The following is a 21217-nucleotide window of genomic DNA, read 5'->3' as shown; positions in this document are numbered from 1 at the left end:
GGGCAAGCTGGAACTTGAGCTGGGTTTTGCAGAAGGTTAGGGTTTGGAGTGCAGTCTTTCCAAGTGAGAAAAGCTATGGAGGTGTGACATGGAGGCAAGTCTGCAGGGGAGGAAATGACAACTGAATTGAAGAATGTGAATAGAGGGAACAGCAATAAATAAGGGATGGGTTTGCTTTACCTTTTACTTAGGAAGATGTTCTTCTAAAACCAGAGAGCAGAGTGTTGTTAGTAAGCCCAATCAGCCCTAAGTTAGAAAATATGTGATTCACAAAATGATCATTTTTGTCATTACTCTCTTGAAAACATTTGGGAATGGTTTCATTCAGACTTTCAGAGAAAAAATTCTTCTGTCCCTTTTGCACAGTGAGGAATGCACAGCGAAAACATATTCTTGCAGCCCATCAGATCATCCATCAACACACAGAAGCCATGGTCCAGCGGAAATTTGTTGAGCGACCAAAAGATGAGGTCTCAAATGCTGAGAAGTTACCTGAGGAGGGAACACAAAATAAGAACAGCAGCTAAGGTGAGTTTGAGTTTTCCATTTAGCAGAAGCAGAGGAGGAGCATCATTCAGCATTGTGTTGTGCTCTAACAAGCACAGTGTGAATAGATTGTCCATTGTTTAAGAAAATAAAGAGCTTCCATTTAAATTGGCACATTTCATCTAGGTCATGGTACCTACTGGCTGAAATGATTACAGTTGTTATGACAGAATTTGTACTCTTGCAATCTAAAAAACAAGTCTTTAATTTCTTTTGTGGGTTCTTTTAACATGTAACTATATTTTATCACAAATAAAGTTACAGAACATGTAAGGGTTTTTTTTTTAAGTTTCTTCTGATGGAGAGGGGTGTGCTGTGCCCTAAGGCACCATGCTAACTGTAAGTACAGCACAAGGCATGAAGCCTGCCCAGTTCAGCCACTTCTGCAGTGTCTGCCAGGGGTTGGAATGAGTCTCAATTAAACATTCATACTCACAAGACTAACTCAGGCCTCATTCGGTTGAGTCTACACAGCAGAATATAAGAAAGGAAACAGCTTCCAGCAGGGCCACATCAGACACTTCTCCTCCTGTAGCTCCTGCCATACCCACACACTTCTGTTTTATTTATATTTTATTAACATACCTATTTTATTTAGTCCCCAGGTTACGACGAGCTCAGGTACAAGAAAAAAGAGATTCAGGTTGTGGGGACAGGAACTGCCTTAGCTTATAAGCTTCATGAGGGTGGGGGTGGGCGAGGGGCAGACTCAAAAGTCAATTGAAGAACAAAAAGAGTCAAGTGATATTTTCAAGTGAATGTCCATTAAAATAGAAGGATATTTGGAATAAGTCTGAGTGTGTGCTTATTTACATGGTTACTAAATAAAATATAACAAGTGCACAGGTGCATCTCTGTTTTTGTCATGGAGGCTCCATGTTCAAGGTAATTGCTTTGTTCATCTTGACTACCTAAAAATTTTTTCTTTGTTCTGAATATTTGTAAGGTTTTTAAAAGTTAATGCCAGTAAACTAATTGAAACTATTCTTCTCTATTGTGACACATTTAAATTACTGAGTGTAGTACTGCTGCTGCTTGTTTTTCTTAGTTTAAAATGTATGACTTGATGTTTTAAAGGTTATTTGTGGAGAAACTAAAACAGTTGCACAACTGACTGAAATAAAACACTTGGAATAAATTTAGTAGGGGGATCAGAAAGTACAAAAGATTAACATTTTTTTCCCTAACTTTTAACAATTGATATGCCCTGCTTTAGTCTCTAAGAATTCTCATTACATACTATGTCCAGATTATAAGATACTTATTTTTAAAATGAAATCTATATATTGACTTTCTTATCAATTATCTTATTGTACAATCAAAATTAGAGTTCTTTGGTTTGAAAACAACACATAGTGAACCTCCAGATAACTTTTAAGAACTTATTTAGCTTTGTGGGTGGTATTTTCATGCAAATAAGTAAGGGGGGGATTTATATTTTGTAGAAGTTTAGGGTCCTATTTTAATGCTCTTTGTATTGCAGTATGTATATAGTGTGTTAAGTTCTTTAAGAATCTCTCCTTAAATTTTGAGGTTAATACTTTTGTGCAACTGTATGTTTTTAATAAAGCCATGACAGTGTTAAAAACAAACAAAAAAGAGTCAAGTGAAAGTAAGTCCCATTCAAAAGGAATTATGAAAGGATTGAGATAAAGGAAGAGATCTGAGAGAAAACAGATTCATGATTTTAAATGTCAATCTATGGTTGTAAATTACAGCATATAAGCTTTCGTCTTCAATTAATAATGAAATAATATCTGAAATCAGTGAAGATCTAAAGCATGTATTGAGGTATAATATCATCTATTATCTATTATCTCCTAAATATAAATTCAATGGCCAAAGCATTTTGCCAACCTTATTATTGTTAAAAAAAATAAGACAGAGGGTTGGGAATAATTTTTTGGACATGAAAGTTTAATATTAGCCATTTAAGCAGCTTGAATTGAATAGATATGCATTTACTTCTGACTTTGATACCTGCTCTGTGACATCCTATGGTGACCTGTGATGTCAAGTCAGAGGAGTGAAACAAAATCATCTTCTATCTACTTATTTAAAGTAAAATACATTTCATTTAAGCCTGTATAAAGCATATATGAATAGTTATAAAAGCTAGTTGTAGCTCAGCACATGGCTCAGGAGGCTGAAACAGGAAGATCGCAAGTTCAAAGCCAGCCTCACCAATGGTGAGGTGCTAAGCAACCCAGGGAGACCCTGCCTCTAAATAAAATACAAAAAACAGGGCTGGGGATGTGGCTCAGTGGTCAAGTGCCCCTGAGTTCAATCTTTGGTACCAAAAAAAAAAAAAAAAGCTAGTTGTAAAAATATCTAGTTGATACTCTAATGACAAACACTCAGCAAAGATGGTCAACCAATAAATTAAATGTTGGATATGAAGCTTAACTGTCTCCAAATTATATATTTCTCCCTTTTCTTACAGGGAGGAGAGAAGGGAAGTTTTGAGATTATTTTATAATATATACAGGGAAAAGAGAAGTAGGCATGAATCACTGATTGAAAGCATATACAGAAAATAGGAGGAACTTCCGAAGGCCTAAACGTGGATGCCTGAGGCATTCCCGATCCTGGGGCCTAAACATGGATGCTTGAGGGACTTCTGGATCCCAGGGCCTAAACATGGATGCCTGAGGAACTTTCGGACCTGGGGGCTTAAACATGGATGTGCACCCAAGGAACTTCCAGATCAAAGAGCCTAAACATGAATGAGCACCTGAGGAACTTCGGGACCCGGGGGGCCTAAACATGGACGCCTGAGGCATTCTGGATCCTAGAGCCTAAACATGGATGCCTGAGGAACTTCCGGACCGGCGGCTTATACATGGATGTGCACCCGATGAACTTCCAGATCCTGGGGCTTAAACATAGACATGCACCTGAGGAACTTCCGGATGCTATGGCCTAAACATGGACGCCTGAGGCACTTCCGGATCTGAGGGCCCAAAGATGGACATGTACCTGAGGAACTTCCGGATCCAGGGGCCTAAACATGGACGCCTGAGGAACTTCCGAATCCAAGAGTCTCAACATGGACGTGCACCAAAGGAACTTCCAGATCCTAGAGCCTAAACATGGACATGAAACTGAAGAACTTCTGGATCCATGGGCCTAAATATGGACACCTGAGGAACTTCCGGATCGGGGGGCCTAAACATGGAGGACTGAGGAACTTCCGGATCCTAGAGCCTAAACATGGATGTGCACCTGAGGCACTTCCAGATGCTAAGGGCTAAACATGACGTGCACCCGAGGAACTTCCAGATGCTGTGGGCTAAACATGGATGTGGGCCCAAGGAACTTCTGGATCTGGGGGCCTAAATATGGACGTGCACCTGAGGAACTTTCAGATCCTGGGGACTAAACATGGATGCCTGAGGAACTTCCGGATCTGAGGGCCTAAACATGGACGTGTCCCTGGAACTTCTGTGTCCTTGTGCCTATAAAGGGCAGGCGTGACTCTCAGAAGGGATGTGGCCCATGAAGGGGAGCCGAGTATGGGGCCTGTTGGGAGGTAGACTGAGCTGTCGCACCCTAAACTTGAATGTGACGGTGGCCTCACTTCCGGGCCTTCCCCTGAGTGTCACTTCCTCCCTTTCTAGGCAGTGCCGAGGAGGAAGTGAGACCAGGCGCAGGGGCCAGGCCCTGAGGAGGGACACCGTCTTTCTCCTCGCTTAGCCAGGCACCCGGCCTGGCTGGAGACGGGAACATCTTGTGACACTGGCTGCCTCCTGCATCCCTGCCCCAGGACCTCGGAGACCACAGGCGGGGACAGTCGTTGATTCTCCTCTGGCCTCTGACTCTCAGTCCCGGGGTCTGCCCAGGGAGTGCTCTGTCTCCCAGAGGGTCAGGGGGTCCCTGTGACCTGCTGCTCCTTACCCACCGTCATCCTGGGCGAGAACAGGTCAGGACACCAGACGCTACTGAGAGTGACATCTCCTAGATGGGTGGCTGGGGACTTTGCCTCTGTCTCCAGGCCTCGGACACCGAATGATCCCCCCCAGAGACAGAAATAACCCCACACTGCCCAAGACTTATTTTTAAGCTTTGGATTCTGAAATTTTCCTGCTGCCACCTTCTTTGTGAAGCCAGTTTTTCAGCAGAGACAATATTCCAGGGAGAAAAAAATAAAACAAAACATGGAGTCAATCAAACCAAGCTGACATATCTGGTCCTCCAAGAGAAATCTGGATTGGAAGGAGAACAGCCATTCTCAACTGGTGAAATAATGAAGTTCCCTTGTCCTTATTTTGTGTAAGCAAAATAAATAATCTGATGTTAATCATCAAATAATTTTTGATGAGTGCTTGGCTCATAGGAAAACTGATTCTGTTTTATGGAATGAAGTGTTACCTGATTTTAAAATTTAAAATGAAGCCAATTAGAATTGTTAAATTACACTGTCATAATTCTGTTCTTTGATAGCAGAAATAAATAAACCTTTTTTAAAAAACATATACAGAAAATATAACACATATTATATATATTTTAAGTGACCTTGAAGACAATGGAAAGCTAATAAAGTAGTGAAGAACTTGTGGGTCAAAATCTAGGAGAGGACAGAAATTCAGAGTTTTGGGTCTGGTATTTGGACCTAGTTTTTTTCCTGGTTATGATCTAGAAAATGTGGCTGAGAGACTGAGCGCTACTTTTAAAAGCTTTACAAACTACTGGGAGAAAAACTAGAGTGAAGGTCTGGGGCTGGGGCTCAGCGGTAGCACACTTGCCTGGCATGTGTGAGGCACTGGGTTCAATTCTCAGTACCGCATATAAATAAATTTAAAATAAAACAAAAAACAAAGATCTATCAACAAATTTTTTAAAATATTGAAAAAAAAATTAGAGTGAAGGTTGAGACCTGATAAACCCACTCCATCTGGGTTGGGTCTCTAAAAGTCCATGCCCTAGTAGTAAGGATGTAGGGAAGCAAGCTTTCCCTGCGTGCTCTACAACTTAGCTTCTTTTGTAGATAGACACAATAACTTTATTTTATTTATTTTTTAATGTGATGCTCAGGATCAAACCCAGTGCCCACATGTGCTAGACATGCATTCAATTATCACTGAGCCACACCCCAGCCCAACAACTTAGCTTCTAATCATCCAATGATCCAAAATAAAAAAAAATTATCAATCTCTGAAATTGAAATAAGGAATATTCTTGATTCTTATTAGGTGAAGAAAACTGTTAGAAATAAAACTTAATTTTTATTTGGAGAAAATGAACAAGACCCTAGACCTCAATTTATTTTTGCAAATATTTTTATATATAATATCTGGAATGCAATAAATATCAAAGTACATGAGGAGATACAACAACTTTAAAAAAGCAGTAGCAGAAACAACCTACAATGGAAACAGACCTAAATGGACCTAAAATATTGGAATTATTAGATACAAGTTTTAAAATATAAAGTGTCATATGTTTATTGCTATGAACTTTCAGCCTCCAGAACTGGGAGAAAATAAATTCTGTGGTTTAAGCCACCCAGTCCGTGTGTGGTATTTTGCTATGGAAGCCCCAGATAACTAAGACAGGCTTCTGGTACTAGGAGTGGAGTGCTGTTTTACATCTCTGTGATCAAAACACCCAACAGGAACAACTTAGAGGAGGGAAAGTTTATTTGGGGCTCATGGTTTCAGAAATCTCAGTCCATTGACAGCCACCTCCATTGCTCTGGCTCAAAGTGAGGAAGCATACCATGGGGGACAGGCCTAGTGGATGATAAGTCTTCAGCTCACCGTGAGGTCAGGAAGCAGAGTCAGAGAGGGGAGGAGGAAAGGGCTGTAGGGAGGATGTAAACTTGAAGGGCACACCCCTAAGGATGCTTCCACCATGTCCACCTGCCTACAGTTATCACCCAATCAGTTTATTTCAAACTAGGAGAAACTTATTAGTTATAGCTCTCACAGTCCAATCATTTTACCTCTGAATATTTCTGCGTTAATATGGGAGAGGGGACACCTTCTTAGCAGGAACCATACATAGTATGTGCTACTGTAATAAACACCTAAACATGTGGGGGGGTGGCTTTGTAATGGGATATAAGTAAAGCCTAGAAGAGTTTTGTAGTGATGCTAGCAATACTGACACTAAAGGTAATTCTAATGAGAACTCAGATGGAAATGTGCAATGTATTATTAGAAACTGGATAAAAGGTGAGCCTTGTTATAAGGTGTCAAGGGACTTCACTAAACTGTATTTAATGTTTTATGGAAAGTAGAAATTTGTAAGCAATAAATTTAGGTATTTAGCTAAGGAGATTTTTAGCAAAATATTAAAAGAGTGTAGCCTTGATTCTTTCTCATTGCTTATATAAACATGAAAGGCAAGAGATAAATTGAAGAAGAAATTGTTAAAAAAAAAAAAAAAGAACCATAACTTGAGGATTTGGAAAATTTTCAGTCTTTCTATATTTTTTTAATTTACTTTTTAAATACACAACAATAGTGGAATGCATTACACTCATAATTACCCATATATATTGGAGAGAGAGAGAGAGAGAGAGAGAGAGAGCTTGTTTTGATGAGAATACTAAGGATATTTAAACAATGCTGAACAACAATTTGATAAACATTTTATGAGATTATATGAGCAGAAACACTATCAGTTTGAACTGAAGGAGACAGAAACAGGATGAAATTAAGGAAGACTATATTATAATTATTATATTATATATTATAATTATATTATAATTCTTGGATTGGACAGTGTAGGAAAAGAGAGCTATTAGGCTATGACAATGCACTATTCTTCAAGAACAGAGGAAAATGAACTCATTTGGGATTTCCATAACAAAATACCACAGACCCAGATGGCTGAAATCATAGAAATTTATTTTCTTACAGTTCTAGAAGGCAACAAGCCCATATCCGTAAACACAGTTATTTTTAAAGTCTGGGTCTAATGATTCCGATATTTTAGATCCTTATAGATTTGTTTCTATCATCTGTTATTTCTGTTGCCATGTCTTAAAGCTTACTTTTTTTAAAAAAAACGAGAGTGAGAGAGGAGAGAGAGAGAGAATTTTTAATATTTATTTTTTAGTTCTCGGCAGACACAACATCTTTGTTGGTATGTGGTGCTGAGGATCGAACCCGGGCCGCACGCATGCCAGGCGAGCACGCCACCGCTTGAGCCATATCCCCAGCCCAAAGCTTACTTTTAAGGTATATATTTAAATCAGTGATTCATGCCTACTTCCCTTTTCCCTGTGTATTACTAAATAACCTCACAACTACCCTTCTTCCCTCTGCAAGACGATAGAGAGGAATATATACTTCTTAGGTATCTAAGCTTCATGTTCTAATCATTTGATTTATTGGTTGATCATCTTTTCTGAGCATTTGTAGTTAACCTGGAAATGTATGATTCTGAGATCATCAAGACCATTACTTCAGTTTCAACAGTCCAGAGAGCCTCCAATCAGAGCCTTAGAGGTGGGACCTGCTAGTAGACCCTGGCTCAGAGAGCCACAGAGTGGGACCTTAGTCCAGAGGAGCTACTGGGCAGGACCCACACACACAGCCATGAACTGATATGTTACAGGACCCCCACAGAGAGTCAAAGGGCAAAGGCCACCCCACAAAGCCGTTGGGACTATGGGTGTAGAAGACAGGGTATTGAAAATCAGGATCAGGTCCTTGTGTGACAGTCAAGCCAAAGTGACTCCATTTTATTTTGTAACTCCATTTTTTAAAACAACCATGCCAAGTAGAAGGATCATGACTGGGGCAAGTTGTTCTTTTCCTTTTGCTATAGAAACCTTTAAGAATATGGAACCTCCTAACGGGGCATGGTTTCTGTAACTAGGGTAACAGGGTTCTGTTTCAGTAACTGGGGTAATTGGGCTAATTGTGATTGGCTAAGCATTTGGCCCCCTTACTGCACTGTCCTGCTTCTGTAACCTGGCTTGCTTGCGTTGGCTGGACCCCCAAATGTCCCTTTTGTGGTTTTCAGGCTTATAAAGAGCGCCCTTGCAATTCTTTGGGACTGATCTGGGGAACAGCTTTACGTTCTGGTCAGTCACCACCGGTGTGCTTCAATAAAGGCTTCATTCAATTATACGTGAGTGGTCTGGAAGTCAGTTTATGAAACCCCGGGATGCTGCTTTAACTATAACACTTGTTCCCCTGATGTTTAAAATTAAACACCCAAGAAACACTGAGGCAAGAGCAAAAAGTAAATTTATTTAAAAGGCAGAACAGAGAGACTGTAATGCCAGATTTGTGGGACCCCAATAGACCTCCAGGAGCAAATCCGATGCAATCACACAAGAGTCTTTATTGCAAGCTCGAGCCTAGACTCACAACCATTTTCGATGAAGGGGTCCCAAGGAGTAAGTCCTGACCCTTAGTTCAGTGAGGATTTATAGGTTTTGGGGGATAGGCTATGTGTCACAACATCACACACTAAATCATTCCACACTGTGGAAAAATCAAACAACAACTCTTAACATTGATTCGCACATTCACTGGCGGGAACAAGTTGGGTAAGGATGATTGGTGAGTTCACGTGGTGGCTACATTTGAACTGATTGGTTTAGGCCGCGAGGGGTTGCAAGAGTGTATATGCTAAACTGCAGGGTGGCCTAATCATGTTATCAATCACTGAAACTACTGGGAGGGTCACCTGGCATTTCAGATATGGTCCCTGTCTCACTCTGATTGGTGGTTGCTAGGAGGTTGCTATGGGTCCTCTCCTAGCCTAACTGAGTCAGGGACACCAGGCGCCTGAGATCTCTCCTGTTATTTACAAACAATTCTGGAGGGTGGGTATGTGCCTAGGAGAGTTCTGTGGGTTTTTCCAAGGACAAGGTCACACCCACTCCCTCTTGACAGGCCTTGAGGTAGTAACTGGTTTTTCAAAAAATGGAGTCACATCAGTTTCTCAAGACTTCTCTGGAGAGGATAGGGTTCAGTGCTGGTGCCTAAGGGAGTGTGGCGGTATCTTGCCCCTTTATAGATTCCAGGTTTCCTTTCTTCTCATCCTGCTTCTCTTATCTGCCTACATGGCCAAAAGGTGGGAATAACCAAAGACAGGAAAGGAGCCACCCAGGAAGTGCTCATTAACAACTCCTTGCTGGAAGGAAAAATTCCCTGGAGACAAGTTACCTAGGCAACAGGTTTTGAGGGGGAACGTGTTCTGGAGGTTGTAACATTTTATTTCCTTTGAATTAGTCCCCATCTTCCTGACCCAATCATCCATTATCTACAACTGTCCTTTGCCCCAGTCTCAGCAAGATGTGATTTCCAAAACACTTGGGAAGCCATGCCAGTTGCAGTACACATGGGCTATCTTTTAGCCTGTCTGTGCCGCTGGGAGCTTTTCTGTGCAGACAGTCAAAATGACTGTCTTCGCTGAATTCTTAGGGTCTCCATTCTAGCTCCTGCTTCACCTTCCATTCTGGCTTCAGCTTCACCTCCATAGCTTCAGACATTACTCTCTCGTCTCAAGGGCAACCTTCAGGGATTCCAATCCTGCTGTACTTTGCTCGGCCTCCCAGTCCTTCCTTTGAAATTTTGATGGAAGCCTCCATCTTCTCTTAATTCCAGCATCCTGCAGAACTACAAGGAATACACCAAGATCTTCTGCCAGCTCCTGTACTTGAGCCTCCAAGGTCACAGCAGCAGTGACCTCTGAGTGCCTGGGTTGAGAGACTGAGCAAGTGAAACAACTTTTCAGTGCAAACAGGGTGCCCTCGTGATTTTTTCTCAAAGGAATTTACCCTGGACATCCTTGAGCCTGCAGTGGGTGTGGTCTTGCAAATTCCTGTGATACCCTCAAGCCATCTCTCTTACTGACTCTGTGCAAAGTAGTTAGCATCTTTTTAGTGGATGTAATCTCTTTAACAACCACACCTTCCTTGGCCCCAGTTTTACTTTCAATTTTCTGGCCAAACTGCAAGTTTTTAAAATCCTTTAGCCTTGCTTTCTGCTCCCAATTTTTATAGTAACCTGACTAAAAGCTGGTAGCAATATCCATCCCACTGTCTGAATGTTGTGCTGCCTTGAAATTTTCTCTGCCAAATTAATTTGTCTATCACTTTTAAATTGAGTCTCACTAAAAGTTTCAGGACATGGGCAAAATGTAGACAAGTTCTTTGCCAGAATAGAACACAGATGGCCCCTTGCCCAAATCCCACTACAGTCTTCATTTTCCTCTACAGCTTCGTGAGCATAGACCACATTCCTATCAGCATTCTGGGCCTCAAAGCTCCTGCCATAATTACCCACTAAGCTCCACTTACAATGTTCTAAAACTTTTCCAGACTGCTTCTCCAAACTTTACCAAATTCTTCCTGCAGACCAGCTCCAAAGGCTTCAGAACTTCATGATTAGATTAGCCATAGCAATGACTCCACTTCTCAACACCAATTTCTGTGTTAGTTAGCTTTGCATTGCTGTAACAAAAGTATCTGAGAAGAACAACTTGGAGGAAGGAAAGTTTATTTTGGCTCATGGTTCAGAGATTGATTCCATGGTCAACTGAGTCCACTGCTTTGGGCCCCAGGTGAGGCAGCACTGATGAACCCAACCTAATTCCATCCTAAGCTTGGGAGCCATCTCGTCACAAAGTCATGAAAAGTTAATTTCTGTTTTACTATAAATTACTGTGATTTCTAAACTTGCTTGGATTGCCTGCCCGTGCTTTGAGCTCACCCATGCCTGGTTTGCCCTGACCAGATAACAACCCTCTCTGAAACCTTAGTGGCGCCTCATAAATTCTGGTGTTGGGATCTAAATTTACACTCTAACTTGAAATGCTGAACCATTTAGATCGTTAACCTACTATCCACCTTTGTGTTATGCTTGTCAGAATCTTGTTATCTGTAAGTTCTCAATATACCCCCCTTTGCAATTTTTTTGTGCTATAAAATTATGCTCCTAGAGAACTGGGGTACTGTTCTCTAACCCAAGGATTTCAGGAGAGACAGTCCTGGCCAGAATTACAAGCTTGCTTTAATTTGATTTAAAATTGGAGTCAGTGGTCTTTTCTTTGCGTAGTGGTTTAACAAGCACATTGTAATGGAAGGGCATGATAGAGGTTTTCTGCTTCATTCATGGCAGCCAAGAAGCAGAGTGAGGGGGAAGGAGCTTCAGAGAAGTTGAATACTCCCACAGCAGCCCCCAGTGACCCACCTCCTCCAGCCACACCCCACCTGCCTACAGTTATCATCCAGTTCATTCAAACTAGGATGGACTGATTATGTTACTGTTCTCACAATCTGATCATTTCATCTCTGAGCATTTCTATATTAACGCAGGAGATATGGGAGAACCCCTTATATCTAAACCATAACATCAATTAAAGCTCAATGTTCAAGAAGAAGTGAAAATAAAGTCATCCTTAGATCCATCTTAGTGTAACTGCTTAAACTAAAGAACCTTACAAATATTCAGAGAAAAAGGATGAATTATCTTCAGAAGAGCAATAATAATTAAACTGACCTGTGACTTCTCATTAAAAACAATGATAGCCAGAAAATAGCAGAATGATATATTTGATATGCTGACACAGTATTGTTGTAAGGACAAACGAGGCAAGGCACTGAAGATAGCAGGAAACAGTTTTATTTAGCTGCAGCCAGGTTCAGAGGGCACTGCTTTTGCTATAATCAATTAATCCCCTGAACCCCGAGTTCAGGGAGTTTCAGAATTTTATACCCAGCATGAAAAGGGAGGGGCTCAGAAGTTCACAGTCTGCAGAAGTTCACATAAAAGCAGCTTTTTCTTTCACTGTTTTGGGCAAGTTAACCCTTCAAGGACAACACCTAAGAAGGGGAGAACTTCTTCTCCCCTGTCTTTTCTCCCCCTGCCAGCTGTTACCATGATGCCCAATTGTAACTTATCTTAAAAATATAGACATCACTGTGAAGCCCCAGCTCAAGACCAGAGGACTTGCTTTCACATTTCTTCAAAGTACTATACTGGATATGTTCGTGGAAAACTAGTTAAGGGTGTCCAGCACCTGGAGTGCTGGTATCGTCTTAGCCAGTGGCCAAGTAAAAGAGAGCGACACAAAAATAGGAAGTCTATCTACATTGAACTCTTTTGCAGACACTCTTTTGCTGACAATCCTAAAACCAGTCTGGGTGAAGATTTCTGGAGAAGTCCAGTTAAGTCTTTTTTGTGGAGAAAGGGGGTGCCACTTCAGTATAATAAAGTAGGACTCTTTACCATATTAAAAAAATATTCCTCAAGAATGAAAGACAGTTTCAGGTAAATGAAACTGAGAAAATTTGTTGCTAGGAGATCTTACCAAAAGAAAGTATTAAATAATGTTCTTTAAGTAAAAGGCAGATTATCCCAGTTAGAAAGTTGGAAAACAATAACAAGAAACAGAAACATCAGGAGCAGTACAATTATATGATTCACATAAGGACAAATGGATTAAATTGTTCTAAGGCCCTTGCATTGTCTGGAAGGAGGATAAAAAGTATCATTTGACATTATATTTGATAACTTGAGGACCATTTTGTAACCTTCAGAGTAACTCCTACTTGACAGTAAAGAGATGTATGATATCTACACCAATAGAGGAAAATGGAATAAATTTAAAAATGCACTCAATACAAAATGAGGATAAAAACGGAAATAGAACCAACAGAAAGCACTGAATAGTGGAACCCCCCACCTCTCTCCTTTCTGATCATCATGTGAGCTGCTTCCCTCCACCATACTCTTCTACCTTGATGTTTGGCCTCACTTTGAGCCCTAAGGAATGGAGTCTGCTGTCTATGGATTGAGACCTCTGAAACTGTGAGCCCCCAAATAAACTTTTCCTCCTCTACAATTGTGCTGGTTGAGTCTTTTAGTCACAGCAACAAAAAGAAGGAAAAAAAAGCTACCTAACACATAAACTAAATTAAATGGCTGGAAGATATGCCATCTAAAGATGTGGCTGTTTGGCTACATAGGAAGAAGGGCCAACAGGGCCAACAAGAAGAGCTCTCTGTCCCATAACAAAGCAATGGAGGCTCCCACGAAGACACTCAGACATTGTACTTGTGTGACTCTGACATCCTGTGAAGCAGCGTGGCCAGTACTTCATATAGCAAGTGGACAGTTCAAGGGAGGCATCTGTACAAAAGTGCAGTTTGGCTTCTCAGGCCCTTGCTGCTACTAAAAGGCTGCAAGTTTGCAGACACACATACTGGACTGCTATGGACACATGCTTACAAAAAGGTCACACTGAAGGCAACCATACGTGGACTTCAGATACTTGGCACCATGTGTAGCACACTCATGGAACACATCCTTCTGGCCACGAGGTGCAAAAACAGGCTGAGAATTTGTATATACATTGGAATTTCCACTTACCTTCTAACCCAGCTACAGCAGGACTGATTGTTCAAATGAATGGCCCACTAAAACAACATGAAACGTGGAAGATGGATCCTTGGCAGTGTGGACCAAACAACTATGGCTGGCCATAAGGACCATCAATAAACATAACTGCAGCACATGCCACAGTGCCTGCCTGACAGCACCATCTGGATAAAGATGAGGATGCTTAAGAGGCACATCTGCACTCACTGGGAACAGGGGATAATTTGCTGTTGCTGCTACGGCAGGACCTGCCACAAGGGACCTGTATAGTCTAGTGGCCATAGGAATGGCAAATAGAGACTTGATGGTGATGGTTCCTAGGTCTATGGGCAAAGGGACTAGAATGAAAAACATATTTTTTTTTAAAAAAACTAGTAAGCTAAGATCTTCAAACCCTACAGAAAAGTATGTCATATTATTATATGCTTGTCTATCAAAATCACAGGACCACTGCAACAAGAAATATGGTTTTGTAAACCTAGGAATGGGCCACAAGCTTGTACTATTCTCACTTATAGTGATCAGGTTGTTTATGTATTGTTAGATAGTCAATATTTGCCTATGTTAACACCTATTAAAATATCTTATGTTTCATCCTTAGAGCTAATCTATTTACATCCAGAATGGCAAACGCCCTTGTGGAGATGCAGAACAAAATAGATTACTGAATAGACAGTTAGCTGCCTCTGTCCTCCCCCACTAGTCTCCTTCAGTGCCTACAACTGGGACCTTGGTACAATAAAAATAAATGTCAAGCTGGAAAAACACCCATCATTCATGGACACAGCTCACCAACAGCCCTGTGGAGTTGAATGTAAATTTATCTTCTTTTTTTAAAAAAAATTATTTTTTAGTTGTAGTTGAACACAATAGCTTTACTTTTATTTATTTATTTTTTTATGTGATGCTGAGAATGGAACGCAGGGCCTCATATGTGCTAGGCAAGCGCTTTAATGATGAGCCACAAACCCAGCCCCAAATTTACCTTCTTTTATGGACATCAAATATGTCTTCTACTTGGTAAGAGAACAAAGAAACATGGCCAAGCCTTTGTTGGGGCACACCGCTTAATGGGTTGGGATGGCTAAAGTACAACACAGGTGAAAAAGAGAAGAAAAATTTCTCTCCGTATGGAAAGAAAGAATGGCAGTAACACCTCTCCACCCCCTGTAAATATAGTTTGGACCCCTGTCGATCAGTGCAGTTTAACCTACTCAAAGACACTAACTACTTAGGGTGACAAAGCCAAGTTTGTGCAGGAGCACCTCCCCTCCCTCGGGGATAGTTATGGGCATCTGGCTCCCATGGATGGCCACACCTGCCTCATAACTGGATTAGCCCATAGACTTGGGGGGACCTTATACAGAAGCCTGCATACTTCCCACTTTGTCTATGACTCCTGCTGATTGGGAACTGGTCAAAGCTAGACATAAAGAAACTCAAGCTGTCTGATGACTTTATCCACATGCTGTGCTTTCTCCACAAACAACACACATTACCACTGAGTTCCAGGTTGAGGCTTTAGCTAACCATTCTGCTGCTGCCTTAGCTAACACTCAGAGCGGGACTTTGCTTAATGAAAAAATGACCCAAATGTCAAAGGTGGTACTTTTGAACAGAATGGCTGAAGACATGCTGACTGTAACAAGGGAAGTACCCATGCTATCATCAACACCAAATGTGTGTGTACATCCCTGATCATTATTATAATGTGTCTTTGGGTCAGTTACAAACCCACATTACTGCTATAGGCAAACTTGGTGTTGATCCTGTTTCTGCTTAGTTCCCCTCTTCCTGCTAGCTCCATGTAGGGTGTATTGCTTGCTCTTGTAACAGGGCTTATTACATTCTGCTGCTCTCTGTATAACCCTTGTGGATTTTCAGTGTATTATTTATGTGCAGCCTGAGGGACATTGCAGAAGATGGTCAGGATAAGATTATAAGGACATCCAGGCACCTGGCAAGTGGCGTATATCATCCTTAAAGAAAAGGGAACAGTAAAACACCATGTCTCTGAATACCCTCTTTCTGTTCTGCAAAACCTACCCAAGTTAAGACAGCAATAAGAGCAAGTCTGTCCAGACACATATTATTTTGCAGGACGCTGACTTTCTCTTATGCACAGTGAGACTAAGGCAAGTTAGTGTCATCTATAGAAAGCTGCTTTCTTATATGTACACCAAGAAGTTGTTCCTTGGGATGCTGGTCATATAAACAGACTATAAGTCAATGCTGATGATGTCACAGCTTAACACACACAACCCCTCTCTTGGTGGCAACTGGTATGGAACTGTGGGCACTGTGGAAAGGATGTCACTCAGCCAGCCAGCTGCCACTGGTAAAGCACCATGAAGCCTGGAGGGTTTTTTTTTTTTTTTTTTTGGTAGTGTATTGTAATGGGGATTGGAGGCACTACTTGTTAAGGTGCCAGGAAGGAAGGAAGTGCCACTAGTTCTGCCTGTCACCACTAAATTCTTCTTGGAGCTGTCACTGATCTTTTGTAAGCCCCACCCCACTCCCCAAAACTATGCTGTGCCTGCTGTTAGCACTTTCTTTGGTCTTTCTGCAACCTACCCCCCTTCCCTGGCACAACTGGCCTGTAGCTGTGATAGTTTGTATGTTTCTCAAAAGAAAAGCATACAAACAGCCAATGGGGGGCTGGGTTTGTGGCTCAGTGGTAGAGCACTTGCCTAGCATGTGTGAGGCCTTGGGTTTGAGTCTCAGTACCGCATATAAATAAAAGAAAGGTCCATTTACAACTAAAATAAATATATATATTAAAAAAAACAGCCGATGGGTACATGAAGAAATGATCACTATCACTAATCACTAGAAAAATGCAAATAAATTTTAACCACATGATACCATCTCCCATCTGTTAAGATGGCTGTGATCAAGAAAATGATTGATAAGCATTGGAGAGGATGTACAGAAAAGGTAATACTTTGCAACACTATTGGTGGGAATTTAAATTAGTATAGTTGTCATGGAAAACATTATAGATGTGCCCACCCCCCGACCGCCAAAATGAAAATAGATCTAGCAATCCCATAACTGGGTGGATATCCAAAGGAAATAAAAATCAGTATGTGGAAAAGATATCCATCCTCCCATGTTCATTGCAGCAATATTCACAATAGGTAATAGAATAAACCTACATGCCATGAACAGATGAATGGATAAAGAAACTGTGGTATGCATACACAATTGATACTATCCAGCCTAAAAAAGAAGGAAATCCTGTCATTTATGACAACATGGATGAATCTGGAGCATTTTATACTAAGTGAAATAAACTGGACATAGAAATACCAGAGTAATGCAAAGAGCCAAGCAAGAAGCATACATATACAAGTATGCATTGTTTTTCTTCAATGTAAAGTCTAACATAGTTGAACTCATACAAGTAGAATAGAAGGGTGTTGACTAAGGACTGGAGGAAGTGGTTGGGGAGGTGTTGGTCAGATAATACAAAATTTATTCCAGGAGGAATAAATTCAAATTGTATAACATGGTGGCTATACATAATCACAATGTACTGTGTTTTGAAAATTGCCAAGAGAGATTTTGAGTGATCGCCCCACAAAAAATTCAAAGTGTGTGAAGTAATGCACATGTTAAATATCTCAATGAGCCATGTCACATTGGCTACATCTTTCCAAAATATCATGTTGTACTTGACAAGTATGAACAATCTTTGTCAATTCAAAGAATAAAATTGTAAAAGATACGAGCAGTAAGTCAAGTTGAAATGGGAATACAATCAGGAACAATATTTATGACCTCCAACATCTGCATATCCACTTCCCTCAAACAAAGTTTCCTCAGAAAAATACCCTTTGGAACATTCATAAGCAGGCCTGCGCCTGATGTTTGCGGGCCTGTGTCAGGAGTATATTTTGAAGCTTCATAGTATATGAAAATATCTAAAAATTATAAATCAAGCTGATATGCCATTAGATAAAATATGTTCTACCCACTTGTTTTGACAACATACGTTCAAAATGATAAAACTGAAAAATTTCTAAGTAGCTATGGTCTTTATTCGAAGGTGACAAAAATGAGACATGATGTATTTAATTATTATTGTGTTTGTATCTTCTGTGTACAGAGAGAGAGAGAGAGTAAAAATCCATATACACATTTATTTTGACTCAATAGATGCAAAATATTTCTGGAAGGATCAACAAGAGATTGGAAGTTCTTGTTGGTAGGCATGGAACATGGGGATTGATATTGGAGGTGATATTGGAGGCAGGGAAACTTATTTTCATGTCCTTTTGTAGTTTGAATATTTCACAGTGTATATATATTGTTTTCAACTATAGCCTGCTCAATGTAAAGCTCTTTTTAAGTTCTAGAATTTGGAAACTGGGACAGTGAGGTAAGACACATTTGGCTCCACAGGGCTGGTAAGTGGCGGAGCTAGGGTATGGCTGAGGCCGTCTGACTTCATTTCATTGTATTACATTTTCCAGATGCATTGATCTGATATAATTATATTTGTGAAAGATGACATGATTTAAACATTTATGTTGTTTTTTACAGGTTATGATTTTTAAAAATTTAAAAGGAAGCTGCATAAATCATCTAGAGAATTCCAGCATCTGTGCTTCTCCCAAGGTGTACAGTTCTCGTGGGCTTGTCAACATGTGATTCCTGAGGAAAAGGATTTATTTTTCTTAAACTCCCAATAATTTAAAATAATTCTCAGTAACAATAATCAAGTGGAAGAGCTTTGTTCTCTTTGCTGCTTTTCTAGATGTTCTACTTGAAGAGAAAATTGTCACATGTCTCATTTTCACATTTTACTCTGATAATCTCCTGGATTGTTGAATCAAACCAAAAGAAATGTTGCTGAATTTTTCTCAAGTAGTTTTGGTTTGCCATGCGTAGGACAACTGGCATTATATACTGAGGTTGAAAATGTGATCACCCCATCACCATGCACTTCTCCTACTTAAATATCCAACAGACGGCACAATAAGAATGTTCATAGAGGCACTGTTCATCACAGTCCCCAAACGTGAAGCCCATGTGTCCATCTCTATTGGAATGAAAAAATAAATGTTGATGAGTTTATACATTGGCACATCAACCTACCATGGAACTTTAGATCTAACGCATACATTCACACTGTGCCCGTAGAGAGGGTGCTGCTGGAGGTCAGTCTTCCCATCCTTGACAAGCAACAGAGTTGATTGGCTCACTCTTCACTCCAACATTGGCAAATAGGAAAAACAATACATGAACCAAAGTATCAACAACAAAATCAACAGGAGCCTGTGTAGAGACTTTCCAAACAACATAGAAGATAGAATAAAAGTCTATCTTACAAAACGTATTTCTGTAAGAAGCAAGAGAAGTTGAAAAACTTTTCCTTGGTGTTTTTAGCAGGTGCCTAAAAGAATTGGCTCTTTTGGTGACAGAAACAGGGAATAATAAAAACCACGAGGAAAAAATATGGGTGGTGGCAGAAAAGGAAAGAGATATGAGAAAGAAGAAAAAACATGCAAAAAGACTAAAAAGTCCAATAACAAAATCTATGTTCATTTGAATACAGTTAAAGAACAGAAGTATCACAACAGAGAATAAAATTGGTAATATCGTTGACAAATTTGTAAAATCATCCAATATAGTATGGGAAGGAAAGGGCCAACGACAAAAAGGTTAGCCCCAGATGACCAATCCCACAAGCAGTAGAAATTCTGAAAAAGAAATCAGAAGAAATAAAGTAGGAGCAATAAGAAAAGTTGAATAAAAACGTTTCTGAACTAAAATAAATGTCGATATAAAAGACTTTATCTTGTCCTAGGAAACTAGGATCTGGGCAATTTTTTTTATTACACCAGTAAGAAAGCAATTGATGTTTTGTTCCTTAAAAAAAAAATCTGATCTAAACTAAGTACAGGTTATATTAATTCAGTTTTAAAAAAAAATGTCAGGAACACAAAATGAGAATTGGGTTAAAGCTTTTGAGGTAGAAGGTGGGAGGGATGCTATAGAGAAAGAATGGCAGACCTTCTGTAAAGGGCCAGATTAACTATTTCAGCCTTTGCAGCTAAAAATGATCTCCAGTGCAGCTACTCAACTCTGCTATGTTAGGGCGTAAGCAGCAACAGATTGCATAAATGAATGAGCACCACTTGTGTTCCAGTAAAATTTTATTTTCAAAATCAGCAGACTAGATTTGGCCCATGGGCTAAAGTTTGCCTATCCCCACTATATAGTGACAAACTGAAGTTTAAAAATCAATAAGCTCTTTGAAAAAGGATTTAAAGTGGCTCCTTTTAAAGGTTATAAATAATGAAACTTCAAATATGTCCTAAAAACAAAACCTTTATCCTTCCTTAGTTTTCTACAACTGAGTTTTGTATTTAAACAGACAAAGCAAAAAGGAAATGTAGTGTCGCCAGAGTCCTAGGCCAGGGGGAATGACACTTCAGTGAGGCCCAGTGTACCAGGTCCAGCTACTTGTCCCAAATATCAAGTGGGAAAAGCAGTAGTGAAGTAGGTAGCTATATCAGAAAGATAAGGGACACCAAGTATCCTCAGCCTCATCTTTGGGTTACTGACATAAGCTTCTGTTTTAAATGGGAAGAATTGGGGCAGGGGTAAAAGTTATGCACAATTAAACCCCCTTGATCAAACTGTGGCCTTGTTGATCATTATCTCAGTTCCTGGTTCTATGAAAAGTCTTTCACTTGAAAGGGCCACCCAGTTTCCATGGTGAAATGATTGCTTCTGTTTAGAGGAACAATCTCTGCTCCCATCATGGGGTAATGGATCCTGCGAAGGGGTGCAGTCTCATAGTGGAGTGATGTACCTGCAAGACTCACTGTTCTTGGCAGGTTTAAGGCAATGACTGCAGACTTCTAGACACCACTCCAGGCTTCTGGAACAGGATATTGTGAAAGCTGACAGTTGACAATCTGTGGAATATGATGTCTCTGCAAATCTTGAAAATACCTTAGTTACTCTTATCTTAGTGCCTTCAGCCTTGAAGAGGGACTAGAGTGGTTAGGTAAATTTAGGGTTAATCAACCTTGAATTACAAGTTTTTAGACGGACACTCCTTAAATGATTAACATGCCTATGTGCAGAGTTGAGCAGGTCTGACCCAAAGTTTAAGGTAGCAAAAGCAGACACAATACAAAAAGGCCAGGATGCCAAGTTTTTATCCTGCTTTTAGTTATCCATTGGGTGTCTGCAGGCTCAGAGTCTGAGCTTTTAGCAAAAGCAGCCTCTAAATCCCTATTAAAATTGAATTTTCATTGGCTAATTGAAGTTTGCTAGGATGGGAAAACCTTTTCCTGGTACCA

General features: G+C 40.3%; 1 protein-coding gene across 2 annotated transcripts in view; it reads left to right on the top strand.

Annotated features, from left to right (window-relative positions):
• Positions 1–19512, top strand: part of Cfap91 (cilia and flagella associated protein 91) — a 64369-nt gene extending 44857 nt beyond the window's left edge. The window contains exons 17-18 of one of the 2 annotated variants that reach the window (XM_021727961.3): positions 367–528; positions 18444–19512. In XM_021727961.3, coding sequence (XP_021583636.2) covers positions 367–527 — 161 coding nt within the window. In that variant the 3' untranslated portion in view covers position 528; positions 18444–19512. Of the gene's footprint in view, positions 1–366; positions 529–2989; positions 6770–18443 lie in introns of those variants that run through there. The other variant, XM_040270305.2, reaches the window with a different exon arrangement.
• The last annotated feature ends 1705 nt before the right edge of the window (positions 19513–21217 follow it).

This window comes from Ictidomys tridecemlineatus, chromosome 3 (assembly GCF_052094955.1).
Source record: "Ictidomys tridecemlineatus isolate mIctTri1 chromosome 3, mIctTri1.hap1, whole genome shotgun sequence".
Classification (NCBI taxonomy): Eukaryota; Metazoa; Chordata; class Mammalia; order Rodentia; family Sciuridae; genus Ictidomys; species Ictidomys tridecemlineatus.
Note: the sequence above shows the minus strand (reverse complement) of the source record. Positions and strands in the feature narration are given on the sequence as shown.